Source organism: Cebus imitator, unplaced genomic scaffold, assembly GCF_001604975.1.
Source record: "Cebus imitator isolate Cc_AM_T3 unplaced genomic scaffold, Cebus_imitator-1.0 Scaffold350, whole genome shotgun sequence".
NCBI lineage: Eukaryota > Metazoa > Chordata > Mammalia > Primates > Cebidae > Cebus > Cebus imitator.
Window position 1 is genome coordinate 1,500,673 of NW_016107665.1, and position 22,573 is coordinate 1,523,245.

The 22,573-nt window shown below is 40.7% G+C and overlaps 1 protein-coding gene across 4 annotated transcripts in view; it reads left to right on the forward strand.

The window, feature by feature from the left end:
* The window catches only part of TLN2 (talin 2), a 196,189-nt gene that overhangs the window by 29,753 nt on the left and 143,863 nt on the right, over positions 1-22,573 (forward strand). For 3 of the 4 annotated variants that reach the window (XM_017506174.2, XM_037730528.1, XM_037730529.1), the window contains exons 9-14: positions 8,014-8,169; positions 13,702-13,803; positions 15,157-15,233; positions 18,436-18,616; positions 19,485-19,598; positions 21,960-22,068. In XM_017506174.2, the coding sequence (XP_017361663.1) occupies positions 8,014-8,169; positions 13,702-13,803; positions 15,157-15,233; positions 18,436-18,616; positions 19,485-19,598; positions 21,960-22,068 (739 nt within the window). Of the gene's footprint in view, positions 1-8,013; positions 8,170-13,701; positions 13,804-15,156; positions 15,238-18,435; positions 18,617-19,484; positions 19,599-21,959; positions 22,069-22,573 lie in introns of those variants that run through there. The other variant, XM_017506175.2, reaches the window with a different exon arrangement.

The following is a 22,573-nucleotide window of genomic DNA, read 5'->3' on the forward strand; positions in this document are numbered from 1 at the left end:
GGGAGGGAGGGAAGGAAGGAAATCTGTAAGAATTGGAATCAGAATAAATGTGCCCACCATCATGAAGGAAGGAAGGGAGGGGGGAGGGGGGAGGGGGGAAGGGGGAGGGAAGGAGGGATTCCAAAACATTGTTTTGGAAGTTCTAGGAAATACAGTAAGATTAAAAAATTGGGCAGGGGGGTGGTACAGGAATCATTGCTTTAGCAAATGAAGGAACAAAATTACTATGACTTATAGCCATGATTATTTATCCTATAACAAGATATACCAAGTCATTTTTTTTTACTTTCTACTTTGAAATTATTACAGATTCACAGGAAACTGTAAAACTAACACAGAATCAAAAAGATAGTAACAAGTGCTGGTAAGGATATGGAAAAATTGGAACCCCTGTAACCTGCTGGTGGGAATGTGAAATGGTGCAGTCACTTTGGAAAACAGTCTGTCAGTTCCTCAGTTGATTAAACATAGAAATACCATATAACCCAGCAATCCCACTCCTAGGAATATAGACCAAAGAAAATTGAAAGTGTTTATCCACATAAACCTTACACATGTGTGTTCACAGCAGTGTTAGCCAAAAGTTAACAACACAAATCATCAACTGATTAATGGATAGACAATTTATGGTTTATCCATACAATGCAGCATCAGCCATAAAAAGGAATGAAATACTGATATATGCTCCAACACGGATAAACATTGTAAATGTTAAGCTAAGTGAAAGAAGCCAGTCACAAAAGACCACATACTATGTGATCCCTTTATGTGAAGTGCCCAGAAGAGGCAAATCTATAGAGACAAGAATGGAGGTTAGTGGTTGCTTAAGAGTAGTCTGGTGAGGGAGATAGGGGAATGATGAAGATAGGGGAATGCTGAAGGGTGCAGGGTTCTTTCTGATGTGGTGAAAATGTTCTAAAACTGACTGTGGTTTTAAAAATAACAATAATGGCTGCGGTGGCTACGCCTGTAATCCCAGTACTTTGGGAGGCCAAGGCAGGCGGATCACGAGGTCAGGAGTTCAAGACCAGCCTGGCCAGCGTGGTGAAACCCCATCTCTACTAAAAATACAAAAAATTAACCAGGCATGGTGGCACACGCCTATAGTCCCAGCTACTCTGGAGGCTGAGGCAGGAGAATTGCTTGAACCCAGCAGGTAGAGGTTGCAGTGAGCCCAGATTGCGCCACTGCACTTCAGTTTGGGCAACAGAGTGAGACTCCGTCTCAAAAAACAAAAAAAAAAAAAAAAAAAAAAAAAAAAAAAAAAAAAAAAAAAAAAACCAAGAATACAGAAAGGTTGTATGTGCCCTTCATCAGATTTCCTCCAATGGTACAGTAACATAGCCAGGAAAATGATATGGGTACAATCCACAGATCTTATTCAGAGTTCATTTATGTGTGTTTACTTCTATGCAAGTTTATTATATTTATAGATTTGTGTAACCCCTACCCTAATCAAGTTACTCCAGCACCATTTGTTGAAAGTGCTATTTTTCCTCCAGTGAATTACTTTTGCATCACTGTCAAAATTTAGTTCAGCACATCTGTATGGGAACATTTCTGGGTTCTCTATTTTGTTCTTATTCAAATATGCATCCCTCTTCTAATCACACTGTCGTGATCAACTTTGGCTATAAAGTAAGCTGTAACATCAGGTAAAGTGATTACCTTAAATTTTTTCTTCTTTTTCAAAATTGTTTTAGCCATTTTAGGTTTTTTCCTTTTCATATATACTTCCAAACAAACTTATCTGTGTCTACAAAAAGCCTTGCTCTGATTTTGATAGTAATTGCATTAAATTTATAGATCAGTTTGGAGATAATTGAAATTTTTACTGTGTTAAGTCTTTTAACTGATAAACATGGTATAGAGAGCCTCCTTGATTGCTTTCAACATTTTATAATTTTCAGCATATGGATCCTGTACATGTTATAACAATATGTACACAATCATTTTAATTTTTAGGTTGATTGTTACATTGATTAAATTGGCATAGGAAAAGACATATGTCAACCATATGAAATAAGCCCTTAGAGTAGGTATGTAAAAATTAGTGAAACCATTTAGAGTATGTGATGAAAAGAGATCACATGCAGAATAGCACCAAAAAAAAAAAAACATGCCTAAGGAATTTTTTTTTTAATTTCAGTTGCTTTTGGGGTACAAGTGGTTTACATGGATGAATTATACAGCAGTGAATCCTAAGATTTCAGTGCTCCCGTCACCCAAGTAGTGTGCATTACGCCTAATGTGTAGTTTTTTATCTATAGCCCCACTCCCACCCTTTCCCTTCTGAGTCTCTAAAGTTCATTATACCACTCTGTATGCCTTTGTGTACTCATAGCTTAACTCCCATTGGGTGAGAGCATATGCGTTCTGGTTTCCCACTGCTGTGTTATTCACTTAGAATAATGGCCTCCAGCTCCATCCAAGGTGTTGCAAAAGACATTTAGTTATTTTTCGTGGCTGGGTAGTATTCCAGGGTATATATGTGCCACATTTTCTCTATCCACTCATTAGTTGATGATCACTTAAGTTGGGTCCACATCTTTGCAGTTGTGAACTGTGGTGCTATAAACATACGTGTGCAAGTATGTTTTTCATATAATGTCTTCTTTTCCTTTGAGTAGATACCCAGTAGTGGGATTGCTGGATCGAATGGTAGATCTACTTTTAGCTTTTTAAGGAATCTCCATACTGTTTTCCATAGAGGTTGTACTAATTGGGGTAATACATTTTTTAAAAGACATCAGTAACAGATTTCTTATGCCCCAAACTGAACATTGCATTAAATTGTGAAGGAATTATGCTAATGAAAGCATAATTTAGGTAGTAAATTAAAAGTGGATAATTCCTGCTTCCCATTCACTACTTTTTTAGGTTTCTTTTAGAAACTCTAAGTAAATGAAATTATAATTAGTAATAATAATGAACACACTTACTCATACCACACATCCTTGAAATCAGTCATAGATATTTTGAGAGGCCTGGTTTGATGTACTTAGAGCTGCTTACCATCATATTTTCTTCTATGTCTATGAACATTTTGTCCTAGCAGTCAGTATTAAACTTTATGTTATTGTAACAGAAAGTGCCGGCCTGTTGGAGTTGGGAAAATTGGCCTAGAATCCAAGATGGTAATTATACCTGTGTGAGAAATAGTAGAAACTTATGAGACCTTAGGGAACATACTTAAACTCTAAATCTCAGTTTATTCATCTGAGTTTCTTCATTTTAAAACAGAAATAATTCCTTATAGAGCTCTAATGACAAGTAAGTGAGCTAGTGTATGTAAACAAGTGTGGTGACTGGAAAGTAAGGATATTTGATTGATTTAATTTATTCTTTTTTTTTATAGACAAGATCTTACTCTGTCACCCAGTCTGGAATGTAGTGGCATGATCATGGCTCTCTGCAGCCTCCGGAGTAACTGACATTACAGGCACGTGCCACCATGCCCAGCTAATTTATTTTTATCTTTTCTTAGAGACAGGTCTCCCTATGTTGCCTAAGCGTTTCTCAAGCTCCTCAGCTCAAGGGATCTCTCCACTTCAGGTTTTCAAAGTGTTGGGATTATAGGCATGAGCCATTGTACCTGGCCTGATAAATTTTAGATCACCCCAGTCACTGAACTCTTCCCACACTTCCCAAACCCTGGTCCTAAGGGCCAGATAGTAAACATTTCAGGCTTTGCCAATACTCAACTTTGCCCCTGTAGTATGAAAGCAGCCTTAGGCAAAATGTAAATGAATAGCATGGTTATGTTTCTACAAAGCTCTATGGACTCTGAAATTTGAATTTTATATAATTTTCGTGGCATCAAATCTTCCTCCTTTTTTTTTTTAATTTAAAAATGGAAAATTCATTCCTAGCTCTTGGGCCATAAAAAATAAGCTGGATTTAGCATTGGCCATAGTTTACCCATCTCCATACAGAGAATGTCTGCAAGCCATGTAATGAATTCATAGGGAATAGTATTAGGCGGCAGTATTCTCAGTGGCTAAGAAATAGGCTTTGAAAAAAAAAAGGCTTGAGTTTGGATCCTGGCTTTGCCACTTAGTAGTTTGACCTTGGATAAGTTACCTTACCCTTCATCTCTAAGCTTCAGTTTGTTGACCTATAAAATTGTGGCTTTTTATGAGGTTTCAATAAGTTAATACACAAAAGGAGACTGCCTCATATAAGATCTCCATAAACAGGAGCTGTCAAGATCTACATTCTTCCTCTTTCATTGACTTCTGTTCCATTTCATCATGATCTACTACACCAAAACCCCACAAGCAACAGTAAGGCATTTCCCATGATGAGCATTAAATCTTGTTTTATTCCAGAAAATCACTGTGTAACCCTTGTCACTTCTAAATTTGCCTTTGAAAACTTTTCAGCCATAGCCATAGCCTTGAGATAGGAGATTTACCCGGGGAACTGACCCTCTTCTGCCCTAAACTGTAAAAACATCACAGAGGACATTCAGAGCATCTCAGAATCCCGAGTCTAGTTAAAATGGATTGCCAGTCACTTGTAGGGAAAGAAGTGGCTAATAAACAGGGTCTTCAGCACCCAGGTTTGCTCTTAGACAGCCATTTTTTCCCATGTCCCTAAAAGAAAGAAATATACTGAAGACAGACTAAAACATGCACATCAGCCCTTTGGCCAAGCCAACCTAGATCTCTAGTGAGCTCAGCTGGATCATGGGGAGGACCATTTGGGCTTGGGCCATATTGAAGTGAGGAGCCAGAAGTTCACCCCAGTTGCATCTCTCCACCCCATTTTGGATCTCAGGCATGAAGCAGAGGTGATGTCAGAATCAGGCAATCTCTACATCTGTGAGAAGAGCCTGCAGACAGCCGGCTTGATCACAGCTGGCTGCCAGGGCTAAACCCGTGGTAGCAGCTGAAATACGTTTGAAAGAGGAGGGGTTGGGTTGTTAATGAATCCTGCCTCTCTTTGATAGAATACCTGCATTCTCCTGCCTCTGAGTTACACAAGCTGTAGACATTTTTAAAACAAAAACAGTCTAATCAGGACCCCCTCAAGAGAGAAGCTTCTAGATGGCAGGCAAAAATCACAGCTCAATCTGTGTGTGTGTGTGTGTGTGTGTGTAAGTATGTGAGATAGATGGGTCTTCACTGGTGCCTGCTTTAGCATGGTCTACTGGAGATAAAAGGGAGCTGGAGGTGGAAGGTTGGAAAGGAATGGTATGGGGTGACTGAGACTTGAGGCATAGGAAGGAAAGAGGGAGCCTTACTACCTTGTGGCCCTCCCCTCACATTCCTATCATTGAGGCTGTAAGGCAGGTCTCTGCACCAGGGAAGAGCTTGTGTCAGGATCGCAGGTCTGAGCCATTTGCTATTTTACCTTTCTTCAGCCATTCTGCGTTTTGTGGGTAGGCACTGAAGTGATTTTATCCCTCGATGTGGTCTCTGTTGCCAGTTCCAGTATTTTTTCTTCCCTCAGCCCCTTTTCCTCAGTTGTGACCTGCTAACGGAATGTTCACTGTAAGTTTTTTGTTCACTGTGGCTTCCTCTCCCAATCTGGAATGATCTTGACAAGAGTCAGGGCAATCCGTCATGATTCTGTGTGCCTGCACCCCAGAATCCCTCACTGGGGAGCAGTGCAGATGGGAAAGAATGAAGGAAGCAGCTGCAAACCATTTTTTATCTCCTGTCCCCTTCCTGGGTCCCAGAAGCTAGGTTTGTGCCAACCCTGTACAACCGAATTAGCTGCTTATAGCCTCTCAACCTAAAACTCTGTGTGGCTCCTCAATCAGAGTAGATTGGCTGACACATTGTCTGCCCTTCACTGATCTCACCCCTTGTGGAACTGTTCTTTCTTTGAAAAAAATCTGACCCTTCTCTGTGTTTTTTAAGACTTGAGGCTCAGGGAAGAATATTCCCCTCCTCAGACACCCAGGCAGATTCCTCATACCATGGTATCCTTCGTGAGGAAGCCGTGACTGTCACCATCTGAGGGTTATCAAATGCTCATGGTGAGGGCAGAGAGGAGGATTTGGCCTTTTCTCTTTTTACTTCCACCAGAAGACAGTAAACTGCAGTAGACAGCTTTTGAAATCAGAGATATTTTTGCGCTCCTCAAATCTTTGTTCAAATTATGGCTTTACCACTCACCACTGTTGGTCTCGGTCTCTCCACCTGCAGTTTGAAAAATGATGATACCAGTGTTTTGGGGATGTTCTGAAGATGAACATATGATGCTTGTTAAGTATCTAGTATGCTTCAGCTCTGTTTTAAGTGGCATTACCCTGTGTTGGGTGTGTGTATACACATCCACAAATGCATAGATACTTTGTGTGAATATATATATATATATATATATCTGTGCCTCTGAGAATAGCAGTTTAGGTGTTGCTAGGTTTCAGCAAATATGACTTGAAAAGGTTTTCCTGACAACTCTAAAAATATACGTGTATTAAGTGAAATTTTGGAAATAAGGAAACGCACAAAAAAAATAATACAAAACACATGAGATGTTCATTGCCTTTTTTTCATGTAATGGACATGTGTCTATGTAAAAATTTTTATTTCACCTAAGATTAGGCTCTATAGTCTGTTTTTTAGGTAATATATTATGGATAGTTTACTTCTATAAAACCAGTTGTTTTTCTATAATATAATTTTTAATAATGTAGGGAAATCTGTTTTCTGGATATACTATAATTTACATATCAAATCCTGTGTTATAGAAAATTCAGATTGTTTCGTCTACAGCCGTACCACCCTGAATGTGCCCAGTCTTGTCTGAAAGTGTGGGTGGTTTCAAGCTTTTCACTATCATGTACCGTGGTTGAGCTTTGTGTGGTATAATCTTTACACACATTTATAACTTTAAAAAACACACACACACACAAAACTGAGTTCCTAAAAGCTAGCTTTGTCAAAAACAGGAGCTTTTTAAGAGTTTGGATAGATATTGGCACATTTTCTCCCATGAAGGCTTTGCTATCTTAAGCTTTCATCAGTAGTGACCCCCTTCATGTCTTCCTCAAATATGAGTATTAATTTTAATTTTAAAAGAAACACCTCAGCTATTTTAAGTGAAAACTTATTTCCTCATTTAGGTATTTTAACATTTTCTGTTCATGCTTTTCAGCAGTTATTTTGTTGATTTATGAATGCATCACATAGACAGTGTATGAAGTCTGTTACCATTACATTCATTGCAAATGTTTATTTCTCAGTCTTTTTCATTTTTTATGAGGTTTCTTTATCTTTTGTTCCCCTCCCCTGATCTGTCAAAAGTATATATATATTTTGAGTTAAGCCTAGTAATCGTTTTCTTTATGGCTTCTTATGTTGGTGTTTTTCCTAGGAAGTCATTTTTCATCCCAAGGATCACAAAAATACCCACTTGGATGTTCTTCCTAAATATTAATCTATCTTGAATTTATTTTGGTATGAGTGTGAGCTAGGGGTCCATTATTTTAATAGACATTACTGTATCTTAAAACATTATTAAAACTAATCATAAAATAAATTTCAAGAATCAGTAGATATACAAAATACCAAAGCAAAGAATCCAAAGGGAAATACATTTCAGAGATTTAAAAAAAGGATAGGCGGCTGTGTCTCGTTATAATGAGAAAATTCTGCTTTGGCAGAGTTTTAGTTAATTTGAAATATTAGATTAACTCTCTTGTTACTCACTGAGTTGGCCACTGGGAGTGATAGTACCTGGAATTCACCTTTGCTTCTTTTTCTCTGGATGCCTTTTCAATTCTATCCTGTCTTTCTGACATCGTCTGTTTTTGGAGCAAGCTGCCCTCCTGAACAGGAGCATGCTATTCTGGATTTTTTCAGACTTCTCATGTCTTTGTTTGAGTTCCCATGCCTTTAGTTTAATGAGTTTTTCACCTAGCCTCAAAACCTTGGTTTTCCTATAGCCCTGCCTATTTTGAAACACAGTGTATACAGTTGAAACATTGAAAAAATCACTGATTCCTTGGCAAAGTCAGTTCAGAAGAACTGCACTGACTCTTGGTATCTCCTGTTTCAGGAAAAGATGAAAGGCAAGAACAAGCTGGTGCCTCGCCTGCTGGGGATCACCAAAGACTCGGTGATGCGTGTGGATGAGAAGACCAAGGAGGTGCTACAGGAGTGGCCCCTTACCACGGTCAAGCGCTGGGCAGCCTCACCCAAGAGCTTCACACTGGTAGGGACTGGCGGAGGGCAGGGAGAGGGCTAGCATGGCCTTGGGTGATACTGTGGGGACAGGAGAAAGACCAGATCCTTGCTCATTGGGTTTCTCTGGCCTTAGAGAGCCAGGTGGAGGGGGAAGATGGTACAAGTCCACGGGCAGGAAAGGGAATGAATGTAGAAGTAAGAGCGAGGTCAGCAAGACTGGGTTTCTTCAGGTACTGCTGCTTCTCTGCACTCTGTGTAAGTTAGCCTCTAGTTCAATATCTAGAAAGAGCCACTCACCCAGATGATTCTCCGTTCTGTGTTCCTGATGACATATCCTCAAAGGAAAGTTTCTAGTGCTCTGAGGCCCACAAAAAGGCTCCCTCTCTTTGTTTTAGATGTTCCTAAGAATTGTGATTATCTTGCTGAGGAGTGTTTTCCTAGCCTGCCTAGAAAGAGTATGGTATACAGTGGAAATAACATGGACTTTAGTGTGGTATTATTATAGAAATCCACTTGGTCATTTCCCAGCTCTGTGACCTTGTTCAACTTACATCTCCTCTCTGGGCCTTAATTTCTTCAGCAATAAAATGGTGATAGTCATATCCATTTCACAGAGTTGCTATGATTAAGATGAAGATAATAAAATACTTAGTATAAAATTTATGGAAAGTAGTGAAAATATGTTATTTCAGTATTTGTTGTTAGCATAGTATAACTGTATGCCTTAACTATAGCTACATTTACTTGTGAAACGCAATAGGGCAGGTAGTTGTGAGAGCAAGTTGTGCAATAAGAAAAAAAGTGCTAGAATTTGTCAGTATCTTTCTTTCTTTCTTTTTTTTTGAAATAGAGCCTCACTCTGTTGCCCAGTGCAGTGGCACAAACTCTGCTCACTGTAACCTCTGACTCCCAGGCTCAAGCAATTCTCCTGCTTCAGCCTCCTGAGTAGCTGGGATTACAGGCGTGTGCCACTATGCCAGCTAATTTTTGTATTGTCTTTTTTTTAGTAGAGATGGCGTTTCACCATGTTGGCCAGGCTCGTCTCGAACTTCTGACCTTGTGATCCGCCCTCCTCAGCCTCCTAAAATGCTCACAAGCGTGAGCCACCGTGCCTGGCCTGAATTTGTCAGTTTCTTAAGACTCCTGAAGTCTCTACGGAATGCTTGAACTATCACCTCTTATCTATGCAAAATATCATAATAGGACCAAAAAAAAAAAAAAAAAAAAAAAAAAAAAAAAAAAAAAAAAAAAAAAAAAAAAAAAAAACTGTATAAAGAAGGGGCCATGGAAGGAGTCATTAGTTATCTAATTTGACTATAGAGTGATAAGTTCCTGCCAATTAGAAGGAATCTTCAGAAAACAACATACCTTCTTTCCTCCTTTAGCTGTAACAGCTGTTCCTGTGTAGCCCTCAAAAGATGAACGTTCATACTTAGCTATGACCTCATCTTCCATTGCAGGAAGTCATGGATAATTTCTAAATTAGAAAAATCAATAAATCAGTATAAACATACTATTTAGAAATACTAGAAGAACTGCTAAAAGAGTTGAAAGTGGTTACCTTTGGAGGGGCGTGTGGTAGAAAATGAAGACGGGAATAGATAGGACAGGAAGAACTATGTTTTGTTTTATATCTTTTTTTTTTTTTTCCCCGAGACGGAGTTTCTCTCTTGTTACCCAGGCTGGAGTGCAATGGCGCAATCTCGGCTCACTGCAACCTCTGCCTCCTGGGTTCAGGCAATTCTCCTGCCTCAGCCTCCTGAGTAGATGGGATTACAGGCACACGCCACCATGCCCAGCTAATTTTTTGTATTTTTAGTAGAGATGGGGTTTCACCATGTTGACCAGGATGGTCTCGATCTATTGACCTCGTGATCCACCTGCCTCAGCCTCCCAAAGTGCTGGGATTACAGTCGTGAGCCACCGCGCCCGGCTGTTTTATGTCTTTTAATACTGTTGGTCTGTTTAAACTAGGTTCAAGTATTTATTAAAAACAAAAATTTATTTTAAAAAATAGTTATGATTACCTGATTATCTATCTCAGGCAAATGAAAGAATATCAGTATTTTGATTAAAGCCTAATGTTGCATTAAAGCTCATAATATGTAGTGATTTTTTCCTTCCTACTCCTAGCTTTTATTTAATTTCCAAGTGTTTGGAGGCTTTGCAGCTGTCTCTCTACTACTGATTTTTAGTTTGATTCCACTATGGTCAGAGAACATACTCTGTATAATTTCAGTTCTTTTGTAATTTTAAGGTTTTTCTATCCCAGTATATCATTTTTGGTGAGTGTTCTATGAGTACTCAAAAAGAAATTATTTTCTGCTGTTACCATGTAAATTGGGCTCTATGAATACCAGTTACATCCCTGTTAGTTGATGGTAGTGTTCCAGTCTTTTGTATGAATATGTTTGTTAATTTTCTGCCTGGCAGTTTTCTCAACTGCTGAGAGTGAAGTTCTTAACAGTAATTGTGGATTTTTCTACTTTGAGCTCTCAGTTTTTGTTTCATGTAATTTGAAGCTTTGTTGTTTGATGCTCGTGTATTTAAGATTCCTATATCTTAATGCAGAAGTTGTTTAATCATTATGTAATGTTCTTTTCTATTAGTAATTTTTGTTTTGCTCTGAAGTCTGCTGTATCTAATGTTAACATAGCCACCAAGGCTTTTTATAAAATTAATGTGGACATGATATGTCTTTTTCCATCCTTTTATTTTCAACCTGCATACACTATTATATTTGAAATGAATTTCTTGTACAGAGCATAATTAGTTGGATTATTTTTTAATCCATTTTATCTCTGTCTTTTAATTGGTATATTTACACTATTTATATTTAAGCTAATTATTGATATGTTAGGGCCCAAGTCTATCATTTTGTAGTTTTTCTGGTTTTTTTTTTTTGTTGTTGTTGTTGTTGTTGTTTGTTTTTGCCTTTTCTGTGGGTTGCTTCAACAATTTTTAGAGTTCCATTTTGCTTTGTGTGTTACATTTTGAGCATATCACTTTGTGTAGTGTTCTTAGTAGTTCTTCTAGATATTACCGTGTACATATGAAATTAATTACAGCCTATTGGTACTGGCTTTACCCCTTTAAGTGAAGTATAGAAATCTTACTTCCATTTAGGTCTTTTTACCTACCCATTCCCCACACTTTTTGAATATAATGTTTAAATATTTTACTCATATACTCATAAGATAGTTATCTTAAGATATTTTGTCTATAACTACATAAGATAGTGTTACAGCTTCTGCTTTGAACAGAAAATGTGTTGAAAGAAACTCATGAGTTGATGAACAGCCTATTACATTTCCTTCATTTTTAATTACCCCATTGTTCTTCTTGCCTTTCTAAAATTCCCAGCCTTCTTTTATCATTTTGTGTTTGGAGAGCTTCCTTTAGCTGTTGGTTAAGGGTACATCTGCCAGCAACAAATTCTCTTAATGTTTTCTTCCTCTGAGAATGTTATTATTTCCCCTTCATTCATGAAGGATAATTTTGCCAGGTACAGCATTTGGGATTGACAGTTCCTTTCTTTTAGCATCTGAAAACTGTCATGCCACTTCTTTCTTACCTCCATGGTTTCAAATGAGAAATTTGCTGTCATTCAAGTTGGTGTCAATTTGTAGGCAATATGTCGTTTTTCTGTGGCTGTTTTTAAGATACTTTTATCTCTAATTTTCAAAATTCTTGGTATGGGTTTCTTAGGATTCATTTGTTTGGAGTTCACTCAGCTTCTTGAATTTGCGGGTTTAAGTCTTCACTAATTTGGGGAAGTTTTCAGTCATTATTTCTTCAGATACTTTATTTTTGTCCAACACTGTTGTCTCCTGTTACTCTGATGATATTAATGTGAGATCTTTTGTTACTGTCCTGTAGATTCCTGAAGCTCTGTTTTTTAGTTTCTTTTCTCCATATTGTTCAGATTGACTAAATTCTATTGATCTGATTTCACGTTTGCTGATTTTATTTTTTATTATCCCCACACTAGTTTATCCTGTGAATTTTAAAATTTTGGTTATTGCCTTTTTCAGTTCTATAATTTCCATTTGATTCTTTATTATGACTTCTGTTTCTTTGTGAAACTTTTTATTCTGTAAAATTTGCTTCAAGAGAATTTGCAATTTATTGGGGAAGCGTTTTTATGATGGTTGCTTTAAAGTCCTTATCAGATAATTCCACTATCTGATTTATTTCAGTATTGGGATGAGTTGATCATCGTTATCATTCGTATTGTGTTTGTCCTGGCTCTTGATGTCAATATATATATTTTTAAAACATCCTAGACATCTTGTTTATTATAGTAGGAGACTTTTTTTTTTTATTATTTTTTTGAGATAGCCTCTCACTCTGTTGTCCAAGCTGGAGTATACTGGTATGATCATAGCTTACCTCCTGGACTCAGGCGATCCTCCCACCTCAGCCTCTTGAGGAGCTGGAACTGCAGGCTTACGCCACCATGCCTGGCTAATTAAAAAAATTTTTCTTATATAGGCAGAGTCTCACCATGTTGCCCAGGCTGATCTTGAACTCCTGGGCTCAAGTGATCCTCTTGCCTCAACTTCACAAAGTGCCAGGATCACAGGCATGAGCCACTGTGCCTGGCCTATTAGGAGACTTTTGATGTTACTGAAATATTCCATTTTAGCAGGCAGACACTTTGTTCAAGTTTAGTGTGTAGTGTTCTGGCCTACTTTTTTTTTCCCATTTTTTTTTTTTGCATTTTAGGTTTTGGGGTACATGTGAAGAACATGCAAGATTGTTGCTCTGGCCTACTTTTGTGGGCTTTACTTGCAATGACAGTTTCATTCTCTGAGACTTTTCATTGCTTTTCTAGACTGATTTTTTATTTTGACACTGATGTTCCTGCTCAAACCCTGTTGGTTCTGTCAATGAGGACAGAAGGCAGTTCCCTGGTCTACCTGCTATTGCTGGATGACCTTCATTGCAGGAAGCGGAAGGCACTGGGCCTGCGTCTCTTTAAGCCACTGGCTGGAGGGCAGGGAGACACAGGGCTTTACTATGTGTGACTGCTGCAGCAAACGAATCAGACCATCCAACTGCCTGGGTTGTGGAATAGGGCCTGAAAGGGTCCGAGGTTTCACTGCTCTGCAGCTTCCATTGAATGTCAGCCCAGGTTGTTGAGCTGGAGTTGGATCTCCTGACTGCTTCCCCAAATTAGTCTCTCTTGGGCTCCTCTTCTCCTGATTCTTTGACCAAAAGCATGCTTTTAAGAAACTGCCTACTGGAGGTTCCAATGTTCAGGCCTCTATAGCTCTTAGTCTTGGGGGTTATATGGGATAGCAAAGAAAACCCAATAACTCAGTCATATGGTGGTTTTGCAAGTTCTGAGGGCCAGCTGGCCCATCTTTTCAGTTTTCAGAGCTCTTTTACCATTGTTGAATATTGTTGAATAAATTTTAGGGTATTCATTTGTATTTAGAGAGGAGGAGCAGGGAAAATTAAGTCTATGTCTTACTGTTCTAGAGCTGGACTTCCTAGCCTTTAAAATGTTGATATATCTGATTTAGCTATATTTCCTCCAATGCTGTCTTTTCAGGATTTTGGGGAGTATCAGGAAAGCTACTATTCTGTACAAACCACTGAGGGAGAGCAGATATCCCAGCTGATTGCAGGCTACATTGACATCATCCTGAAAAAGGTATTTTGTATTGATGCAAATCGAAAAAGCAAGACCGCTTTTTTAAAAGTCTCGGTTTGGGTGATGGGACTACCTTGAAAAAAAGCTCTTTTAAAAAATACTTGAGGCCAGGCGTGGTGGTTCATGTCTGTAATCCAAGTGCTTTGGGAGGCTGAGGCGGGCAGATCACCTGAGGTCAGAGTTCAAGACCAGCTTGGCCGACATGGCAAAGCCCGATCTCTACTAAAAATACAAAAAAATTAGCTGGGTATGGTGGTGCACACCTATAGTCCCAGTTAGTCGGAAGGCTGAGGCAGGAGAATTTCTTGAAACCAGGAGGTGGAGGTTGCAGTGAGCTGAGATCTTGTCACTGCACTGCAACCTGAGTGACAGAGGGAGACTCTGTCTCAAAACAGAAAAAAACACTTGATTCACTAATTTAATCTTTAATCACTAATTAAGTATGAGATATTTGACCTCAAGATCCTATGAGAATTCCTGCTTTTTCTGCAGCACATATTTGTATCATTTACTACCAGGCAATGAACAATAGCCTGTCACTTAGCTGATGAATGAGCCTAGCATTAGGCCTCAGCATCTTCGTCTTCACATAGCTATACTGTGCTTTTCAGCCTTTGTGGAAACGTGGATTGAGGGGCTAAAAATGATCTTTGTAATTTTTTTTTTTAAACAAATGTAATGGGGTTATGTGCCATATTGTTATACAGAAAAACAGATTTCTTCAGACTCCAAGATACAGCCCATTCAAAAAAACCAAGTTTTAATAGAATGTTAATATGTGCATCTTGATTTTTTCCTGTGTAAAATTAAAGTCAGTGCAATAAATACATGACATCTAACTTTATATTAAATATTTCTTTATTATTATGCTTCTGTTCATCCATCACTTACTAAATATCCAGCATAAGGAATTTTGAGTAAACTTCATCACTTTCCCTGTGTCCCATTAAAATGTTTTATTCAAAGGTCCTTGTATGAAGACCTGCTGATTTTCCTTTTTTTTTTTTTTTTTTTTGGAAGACAGAGTCTTGCTCTCGCCCAGGCTGGAGTGCAGAGGCAGTATCTTCACTACAACCTCTGCCTCCCAGGTTCAAGCAGTTCTCCTGCATCAGCCTCCAGTGTAGCTGGCATTACAGGCTGCTGCCACCATCCCAGGCTGATTTTTGTATTTTTTTTTTTAATTACAGACAGGGTTTCACCATGTTGACCAGGCTGGTCTCGAACTCCTGACCTCAAGTGATCTGCTCACCTCAGCCTCCCAGGGTGCTGGGATTACAGGCATGAGCCACTGCACCCGGCCTGATTTTCATTTTTGCATCATGTTTTTTGTTTGTTTGTTTTTTGCATTTCCAGAAACAAAGTAAAGATCGATTTGGACTAGAAGGTGATGAGGAGTCAACTATGTTAGAAGAGTCTGTTTCTCCAAAAAAGTAAGTATTAAGAAGAGCACTGGAGAACCACCTTCTCCCTAGATAGGTGGGTTTCCTCTTGCCAGCTCAGAGCCTGCTCCTCCAAAGCCTGTCACCTGGAGAAGATGATGGCAGATGATACAGTTGAGTCTTTTTCAAGCATGGTCCCAAGACCAGCAGCATTAATGTGGCACATGTCTCATGAGGGAGGCTGAGGATTTCAGGGAGACATTGACCATGGTGTGGCGTTTAACTGCATCTTTTGAGGCAGTAAGTTTTCATGAGTCCTGCTCTGCATTTCTGATTTAAATCTCATGATCGAATCATGATCATTGAGCCATATCATCAGAAGGTCAGAGGATGAGTCTGTGTTTGATTCTGGCCCCTTGTGTGGGAGGAGGGAGTGCAGCGGGTGGAGGGGTTGTTACTGTGAAGCACTGCTTCGTGCCACGCTTGTCTCGAGTCTCGTGAGGCAGCATCATCCACGTGAGTGGTTAAGAACATGGACTCTTGTTAGGTGCAAATCTAGGGTCTGTGTTTCTCTGTGTGGCTCTAGGAAGTTACTGAATTCTCTTCTGGCATGAGCTCATCCATGAAGTGGACATATTGATATTACCTCCTAAGTAGGTTTAATTTCTATGGTGGTTGATAATAAAGCACGTAAAACAATGTCTGGCACATAGAGCTTGCAATTGTAACTATTATCCTCACCATCATTATTTTAAATTCACAGTATCCTCAATTTAGCTCCATTTATAGATGAGGAGATAGATTTATTAAAATTAAGTAACATCTAATAAATGGTTCTTTTTGGGAAACCTATACAGACATCCCTTTTATATTAATAGAGCAATGTAATGACTGTTCTTGTATGCTTCAGTATGTGTGTGTCTAACATTCTGTCTCATCTGGAATTCCAATAACAGCTCCCTATGCAAGAGGGAGGCCAAGTGCTGTCATCCCCATTCCAGATAAGGAAACTGAAGCTCATGAAAATTAGTTGAGATCCACATATGTGGTAGAGCCAGGACTCAGATTCAGATCTTGTGATGTTTCCCTTAGTACAACGCTAGAAAGCTCTAGCATCTTCCAGTGCATTAAACTTGCTTAACTATAGTAGTTTCTCTAACATTTCTACCCTTGCTGCCAGTTTCTCACAGTTTGCTTCCTCATCACCCAAAAGGTGTTTTTCCATTTGTCCCCACTAGTGTGCAAGTTGGAACCAAACTTGATATGATACGTTTCTGGTACTTGGCCACCCTCGGGCAGAGCACCTTAAGTGCTTGGAATTATTTATGACCATTAGATGTAAGTTAGTGAGCTGGTGCTCCCTGATAGGGTGAGTGCTTCACTTCAGAGGACCTTGCTGTGCTTTGCCTCCCGTAGGAGCAGCCCAGTAAGTGTCTGAGCCCAGAGGTCTGGGACCTTCATCTGCCTGGGACCACTGTAGCCATCTCTACTGCACATGGCATCAACTGTGGGGTTTGATCAAGGCAAGCAGGAAGAATGGTCAGGATGGTCCCCATTGCTAGACCTTCCACTTCTTCCTGCGTTGATCTTTGGCTGAGCTCTCAGAATGCAACTGACTTCTTACTGAAATCTCCAGACCCACCTTCCCAGTCTCTTACCACCCTACTCCTAGACTGCAGTGTTTCTCCCTGGATGCCTATTGCTTGGGATCCCAGCATGGCTGTCGAATCTTGCTCTGGGCAACAGGGAACGATCTGTGATAGTGTGAGAGCTCCAGGACAGAGGCCTTGTCTCTTCATCCAGCTGTACCTCCACCTTCCTTCCACCTCACAACACACAGATGCCCCAGACTCTGTCTATGGGTTTGTCCACCAGGCTTCTGAGGAAGATACACCACCCTCAGACTTCTTACCTTCAGATGATCAGCATTTTTTGTACTTACTATTCATTCTAAGAAAATACCACATAAAAAATTCTGTTTTTTGGCCAGGTGTTGTGGCTCTTGCATGTAATCCCAGCACTCTGGGAGGCCTAGGCAGGTGGTTCACCTGAGGTCAGGTGTTCAAGACCAGCCTGGATAACATGGTGAAACCCCATCTCTACTAAAAATACAAATAAATAGCCAGGTGTGGTGGTGGGCACCTGTAATCCCAGCTACTTGGGAGACTGAGCCAGGAGAATCGCTTGAACCTGGGAGGCAGAGGTTACAGTGAGCTGAGATCGTGTAGTTGCACTTTAGCCTGGATGACAAGAGTGAAACTGCTGCAAAAAAATAAAAATGCATTTTTTTTCCTTAACCCTAAGAGTCTTCCCGGTCTTTAGTTGAAAGCATTTTGAAAGCTTTCAAAGCTTCATATGGTCGAGGCTCCAGAAGCTATGAAACACCCTGTGTGGTCAATGGTGGTAGGCCTGAGGGAGGAGAGCTAAGCTGGAGGAGATTTTCCCCTACCTTCATTTCCACATTTCCCATTTCAAGATGAAGATAAATGATCTGTATCTCTGATGCCTAGAATGGAACCTGCCACAGGGTAGATACTTGTTTAATGAATGTTCTTTCAGGTGTGATTTACCAAAAATAATATATCAACATATCAAAACATTCACTTAAAACCTGGAACTTCACTATTATCATTATAGGAATACTTGTGGTGGTGTTGTCATTTTTGTTTTTCTTGAGACAGAGTCTTACTGTGTTGGCCAGGCTGGAGCACAGTGGTGTGATTATAGGTCACTACAGCCTCGGGCTCCCAGGTTCAAGCGATTCTCCTGCCTCATCCTCTTGAGTAGCTAGGACTATAAGCACACACCACCACTCCAGGCTAATTTGTGAATTTTTTCATGAGATCTGTAGAGATGAGATCTCATTATGTTGCCCAGGCTGGTCTTGAACTCCTGACCTCAAGGAATCTTCCCACCTTGGCCTCCCAAAGGGCTGAGATCACCAGGGTGAGATACTGCATCAGGCCTTGTTTTCTTTTCTTTTCTTTTTTTTTTAGTAAGAGCAACTAATTGCATAATACCATAAATCTATTAAGTGGATAAATTGGGAGTAATTATTTACATTACGTGTCATGAAAGGATTCATCTCAGAGCTCTGCTAAGTGTTATAGTGCTGCTTCTCTGTCTGTACGTGCCTCTTTACATTGGCCTTCACAGCATAAAGCAGGGAACATATGTGACATCTGGGGGGGGCTCCTCATTGCACTCCACATGGGTGACTTCCTCACAGTGACCAAACCACTTTTCCCGGCAGGTCCACCATCTTGCAGCAGCAGTTCAACCGGACCGGGAAGGCAGAGCACGGCTCAGTGGCGCTGCCGGCCGTGATGCGCTCAGGCTCCAGCGGGCCTGAGACCTTCAACGTTGGCAGCATGCCCTCTCCACAGCAGCAGGTCATGGTTGGGCAGATGCACCGAGGCCACATGCCGCCACTGGTGAGGCTTCCCGTCGTCCCCTGCTCGTTAGTCCACTGCCTCCGGTGTGCAGGGTGGACACCAGCAGCGGTGATGGGCTGGGTGTTGGAACTCTAACTCCTGGCTGAACCATGCTGCGTTCAGCTGTGTATTTTTTAATTGGATGACTCAGATCACTGCCTGTTTAGTATCAGAGGTGTCCTCTGTGACTGGAAGATTAGGGACCTCTCAACATGATTTGTGATACAGGCGTAGAACTCTGCTCCCCTGTCCTGGCAGCATCAAGCTGATTGGTTCAGATACCCCTAGGAAAGTCTGAGAAGTAGACCAGGTTTCCAGAGATCTTGAGGTTTCGCCCTGGCAGTCATTGATTCCTTTCCACTGTGCTGGTCTGTCTGACTCAATGCCTTTCAGGCTGGCCTTGGGAATCCCTTGCTATTGGACGAGAACTTTTTGAAAGCTCAGGATTAACCCTTGTCTCTGAAAAAGTATGTTGTCTGTAGATTTAGTTGGAGTCCTTGTCTATCAGGAAGCATTCTTATTTAACACCCACGTGTTTCCTGTGCATGAGGAGCTCCTTAGTACTCAAAGATTGCATCACCTTAGTTCCCCTGGAAGGACTCTTCTGAGCCTCCTAGTCAGCTAATTAAACTCTTCACACGCTTCTGATTATTATCCGTCCATGGCAGTCACCTTCATTTTGTGTTGTGTTAATATAATGCAGTATCTATTTCTGGCTTCCAGGTTAAAATGGGAGATGGTTCAGCCGGTTGTTGAGATGTAGCCTGGGCTGCTTTGTCTTGAGCGCAGAGTTCTCTTTTGCTTTGTTTTGCATAAAGGGCCGTGTCGGGAGTGTGGGATGACTGCTTTGTTTCATCTGCCTTTGCAGACCTCAGCCCAGCAGGCCCTGATGGGGACCATCAACACAAGCATGCATGCCGTCCAGCAGGCCCAGGACGATCTTAGTGAGCTTGACTCGCTGCCACCTCTTGGCCAGGATATGGTAAATACTGTTCGGTGGTTTTCATGCCAAGTCTCTGCCCTGGCAGAAAGCAGGGTTATGCACTAGATTCAGCTAGGTAAATCTCTATCTCTAGGTAAAGAGGAAACCCGTGATTTTTCAAGATACTGAGTCTTTGTCTCTCAGTTGCACCCACAGAAGAAGAGAATCATAGGGTACTGCTGCCTGTTGGCAGTACCACAGGAAGGCCAAGAACTTGGACCCTAGGGTCCTGTGATCTGAGTTCAAATCCCAGCTCCATCACTGGCTGTGTGACTCTGGGCTACTTCCCTTCTGTAATCCACTTTGTCATCTGTAAATAGAGTTGTTGTGAAGAAGTGATGATCTAATCACCTGTGGAGTTCTTAGCACAGTCCCTCGCATACGTAGGAAAGAGCTCAGTGAGCATTAGCTGTTTGTTATTTTTGTTTCTACCAGGGGTTCTCAAACTCTAGCGTACTTTGGCATTAACTGAAGGGCCTGTCAAAACGCACGTTGCTGGAATTCTCTCCCCATTTTTTTTTTTTTTTTTTGACTCAGTGGAATCTTGGGTAGGGCCTGACATTTTGCATTTCCAACAAGATCTTAGGCGATTTTAATGCTGCATGCCTGGGAGCTGTCCTTTGAGAACCCCTGGCTTACTACCATTGAGTTTTTCAGCAGGGTAGGGTGATTCACCCAGATATTTTTCTGTAGCTGCTGCTGCATGAAATCCCATGATTTTTTTTGTGTGTGAAAGCTCAGGAATAGCACTTGCCTCTGAAAAAGTTAAATTGGATGACTCAGATCATTGCCTGTTTAGTATCAGAGGTGTCCTCTGTGACTGGAAAATTAGGGATCTCTCAACATGACTCCTCACTGCTCAAATCGTGCTCCCAGGACCAGCAGCATTGGCAATTCTGTGTGAGATGTGCAGAATTGGGGGCCTTCCCCAACCTACTCAAACAGAATCTGCATTTTAGCCAAGTTTCCAGCTTCTTTGTGTGACCGTTAATGTTCGAGAAGCACCAGCGAGTACTGTTATTCTCAGTGCTGCTTTGTACGTTAGAATCATCCGAGAAACTTTAAAAACAAAGCCAAAAGCACCGGCTGGGACCAAAGAAATCGATGTTGCTGTGGGTGGAACCTGAGAATCAGTGGTTTTTATTCTCCCCAGGTGATTCTAATGGCCAGTCAGGGTTGACAACCACTGTGGTAGGACTGACTGGTACCATCACAGGGGCCAGAACCAAGATACAGTCTGTAGCTTTATCTTGTCCTGCCAGGATAACTGCCCTCCAAGTTCTCCTATAATGCTGAGTTTTTCATTTGCACACCTGTGTGCATGGAGGTTGCTGGTATCCTCAGCGCCATTTCTCCCAGGTATTTGAAAACCATAAACATTTTGCTTTGAGGAACTCCAGAGTAAAAACATGGCAGACACCTATATCCATTATAATTGTGAGGTAGAGTTTTAAAATATTTAAGATTTTACATTCCTGCTTTACCAATTTTCAAAGAATTAGAATGCAATAAATTACTTTTAGTGTTCACATCCTGAACATAGATAAATATTTTGGGGATGTTTTAGGAAGCAGATGAGCACCATACTGCAGGGTCATCATTATCAAGATAAGTGATCATTTATTAGGTAAGTTCTGAAATGCCAGAAAATAGAGACCTTGCTACTTATAGGTTCAAATCAACATAAAATATAAGAGCTGGAAAGGTTTTTGTAAACCATTTAATTCCTACAGTAGAAGAAATCTAAGGCACAGGACCTGAATATGATTTGCCCGAAGTCCTATCACCTGCTAGTGGTAGATCTGGACCCAGAACAGGGTCTCAGCCCATCTCCTCATCTTACCAGGAAAGGTTTTACCATCTACATGAACATGACCCTTGGTCGTCTTCAAGGTAATGCACGTTGTAAGCAAGAGACATTTCTTGCATTGACAGAGAACACATGTGAGCTGAAACACCCTCCTTCCCACCCTGCTCCCTGCAAAGCAACGTGAAAATTAGCAACAATTATTAATGCTAATGTGCAGTATTATTATGAAACATTGATTTTTTTCTCCCCATTCTTTTTCAGTTGAATTTTTCTAAATAAAGCCACGTGGAATTTTTCTCCCTAAGATCTTAAAAGTTAAAAACACAAACAACATAATTAATGTAAGACACAGGGAGAATTTGCACACCATTGAGCATCTCCGAAGGAGCAAGGGGCCTGTTAAGGTTCCTGTTTAGGATAACTTAAGGGCCCCGTCAGTGCTCATAAGAAGAGCGTAGCCAAAAAGCTGGTCTGATTTTATGGCAGAGCCTCTCTGGTCTCCTGGGTAATTCTGTGCTGTGATTGTGTCGTGCTGTTGTCTGACCTTGCAGGCATCTAGGGTATGGGTTCAGAACAAAGTCGACGAATCCAAACACGAAATTCATTCTCAAGTTGATGCTATCACGGCCGGAACAGCTTCTGTTGTTAACCTCACAGCTGGTAAGTCCCTGAGAGATTTGTGCTGTTTTGGGGTTTTGCTTAAAAGCTGTTTTTCTAATTAAAAAAAAATAAGTTATCTGTTAATTGAAAGAATAGACTTCATATTACGAGAGGATAGTCTTTTCTTAGGCACTTGGAGTGCTTCTGACATTTTTTCCCAGTGACCCAGGAGAGCGGTAAGGAACATGTCATTGCTTTTTGCTTGTATCATGTATCCTCATTAAAAAGCTCCTATTCAGATCTTCTCATGGTTTGTCAGTGTGCTGGACTTACTGCAAAGTCTGTTGAGGCTGCTTTCTCCCTTCTTGGCACCTACAGTTTGAAAATGGTTTTGAATGAACAGACCCATCGTAGGTGCCTTGGCCCATCTTGTCCAGCAGCGGTCTCTTCTGGCACAGCGTGGCTCCCAGCCTTGTGCTGTCAGAGGAGAGCTAGGAACTTGCTTGGCTTCACCCTGTAGTGTATCAGCCTTTTAGGAGCAGAGTTGACCCCCTGAGCTGCTGAC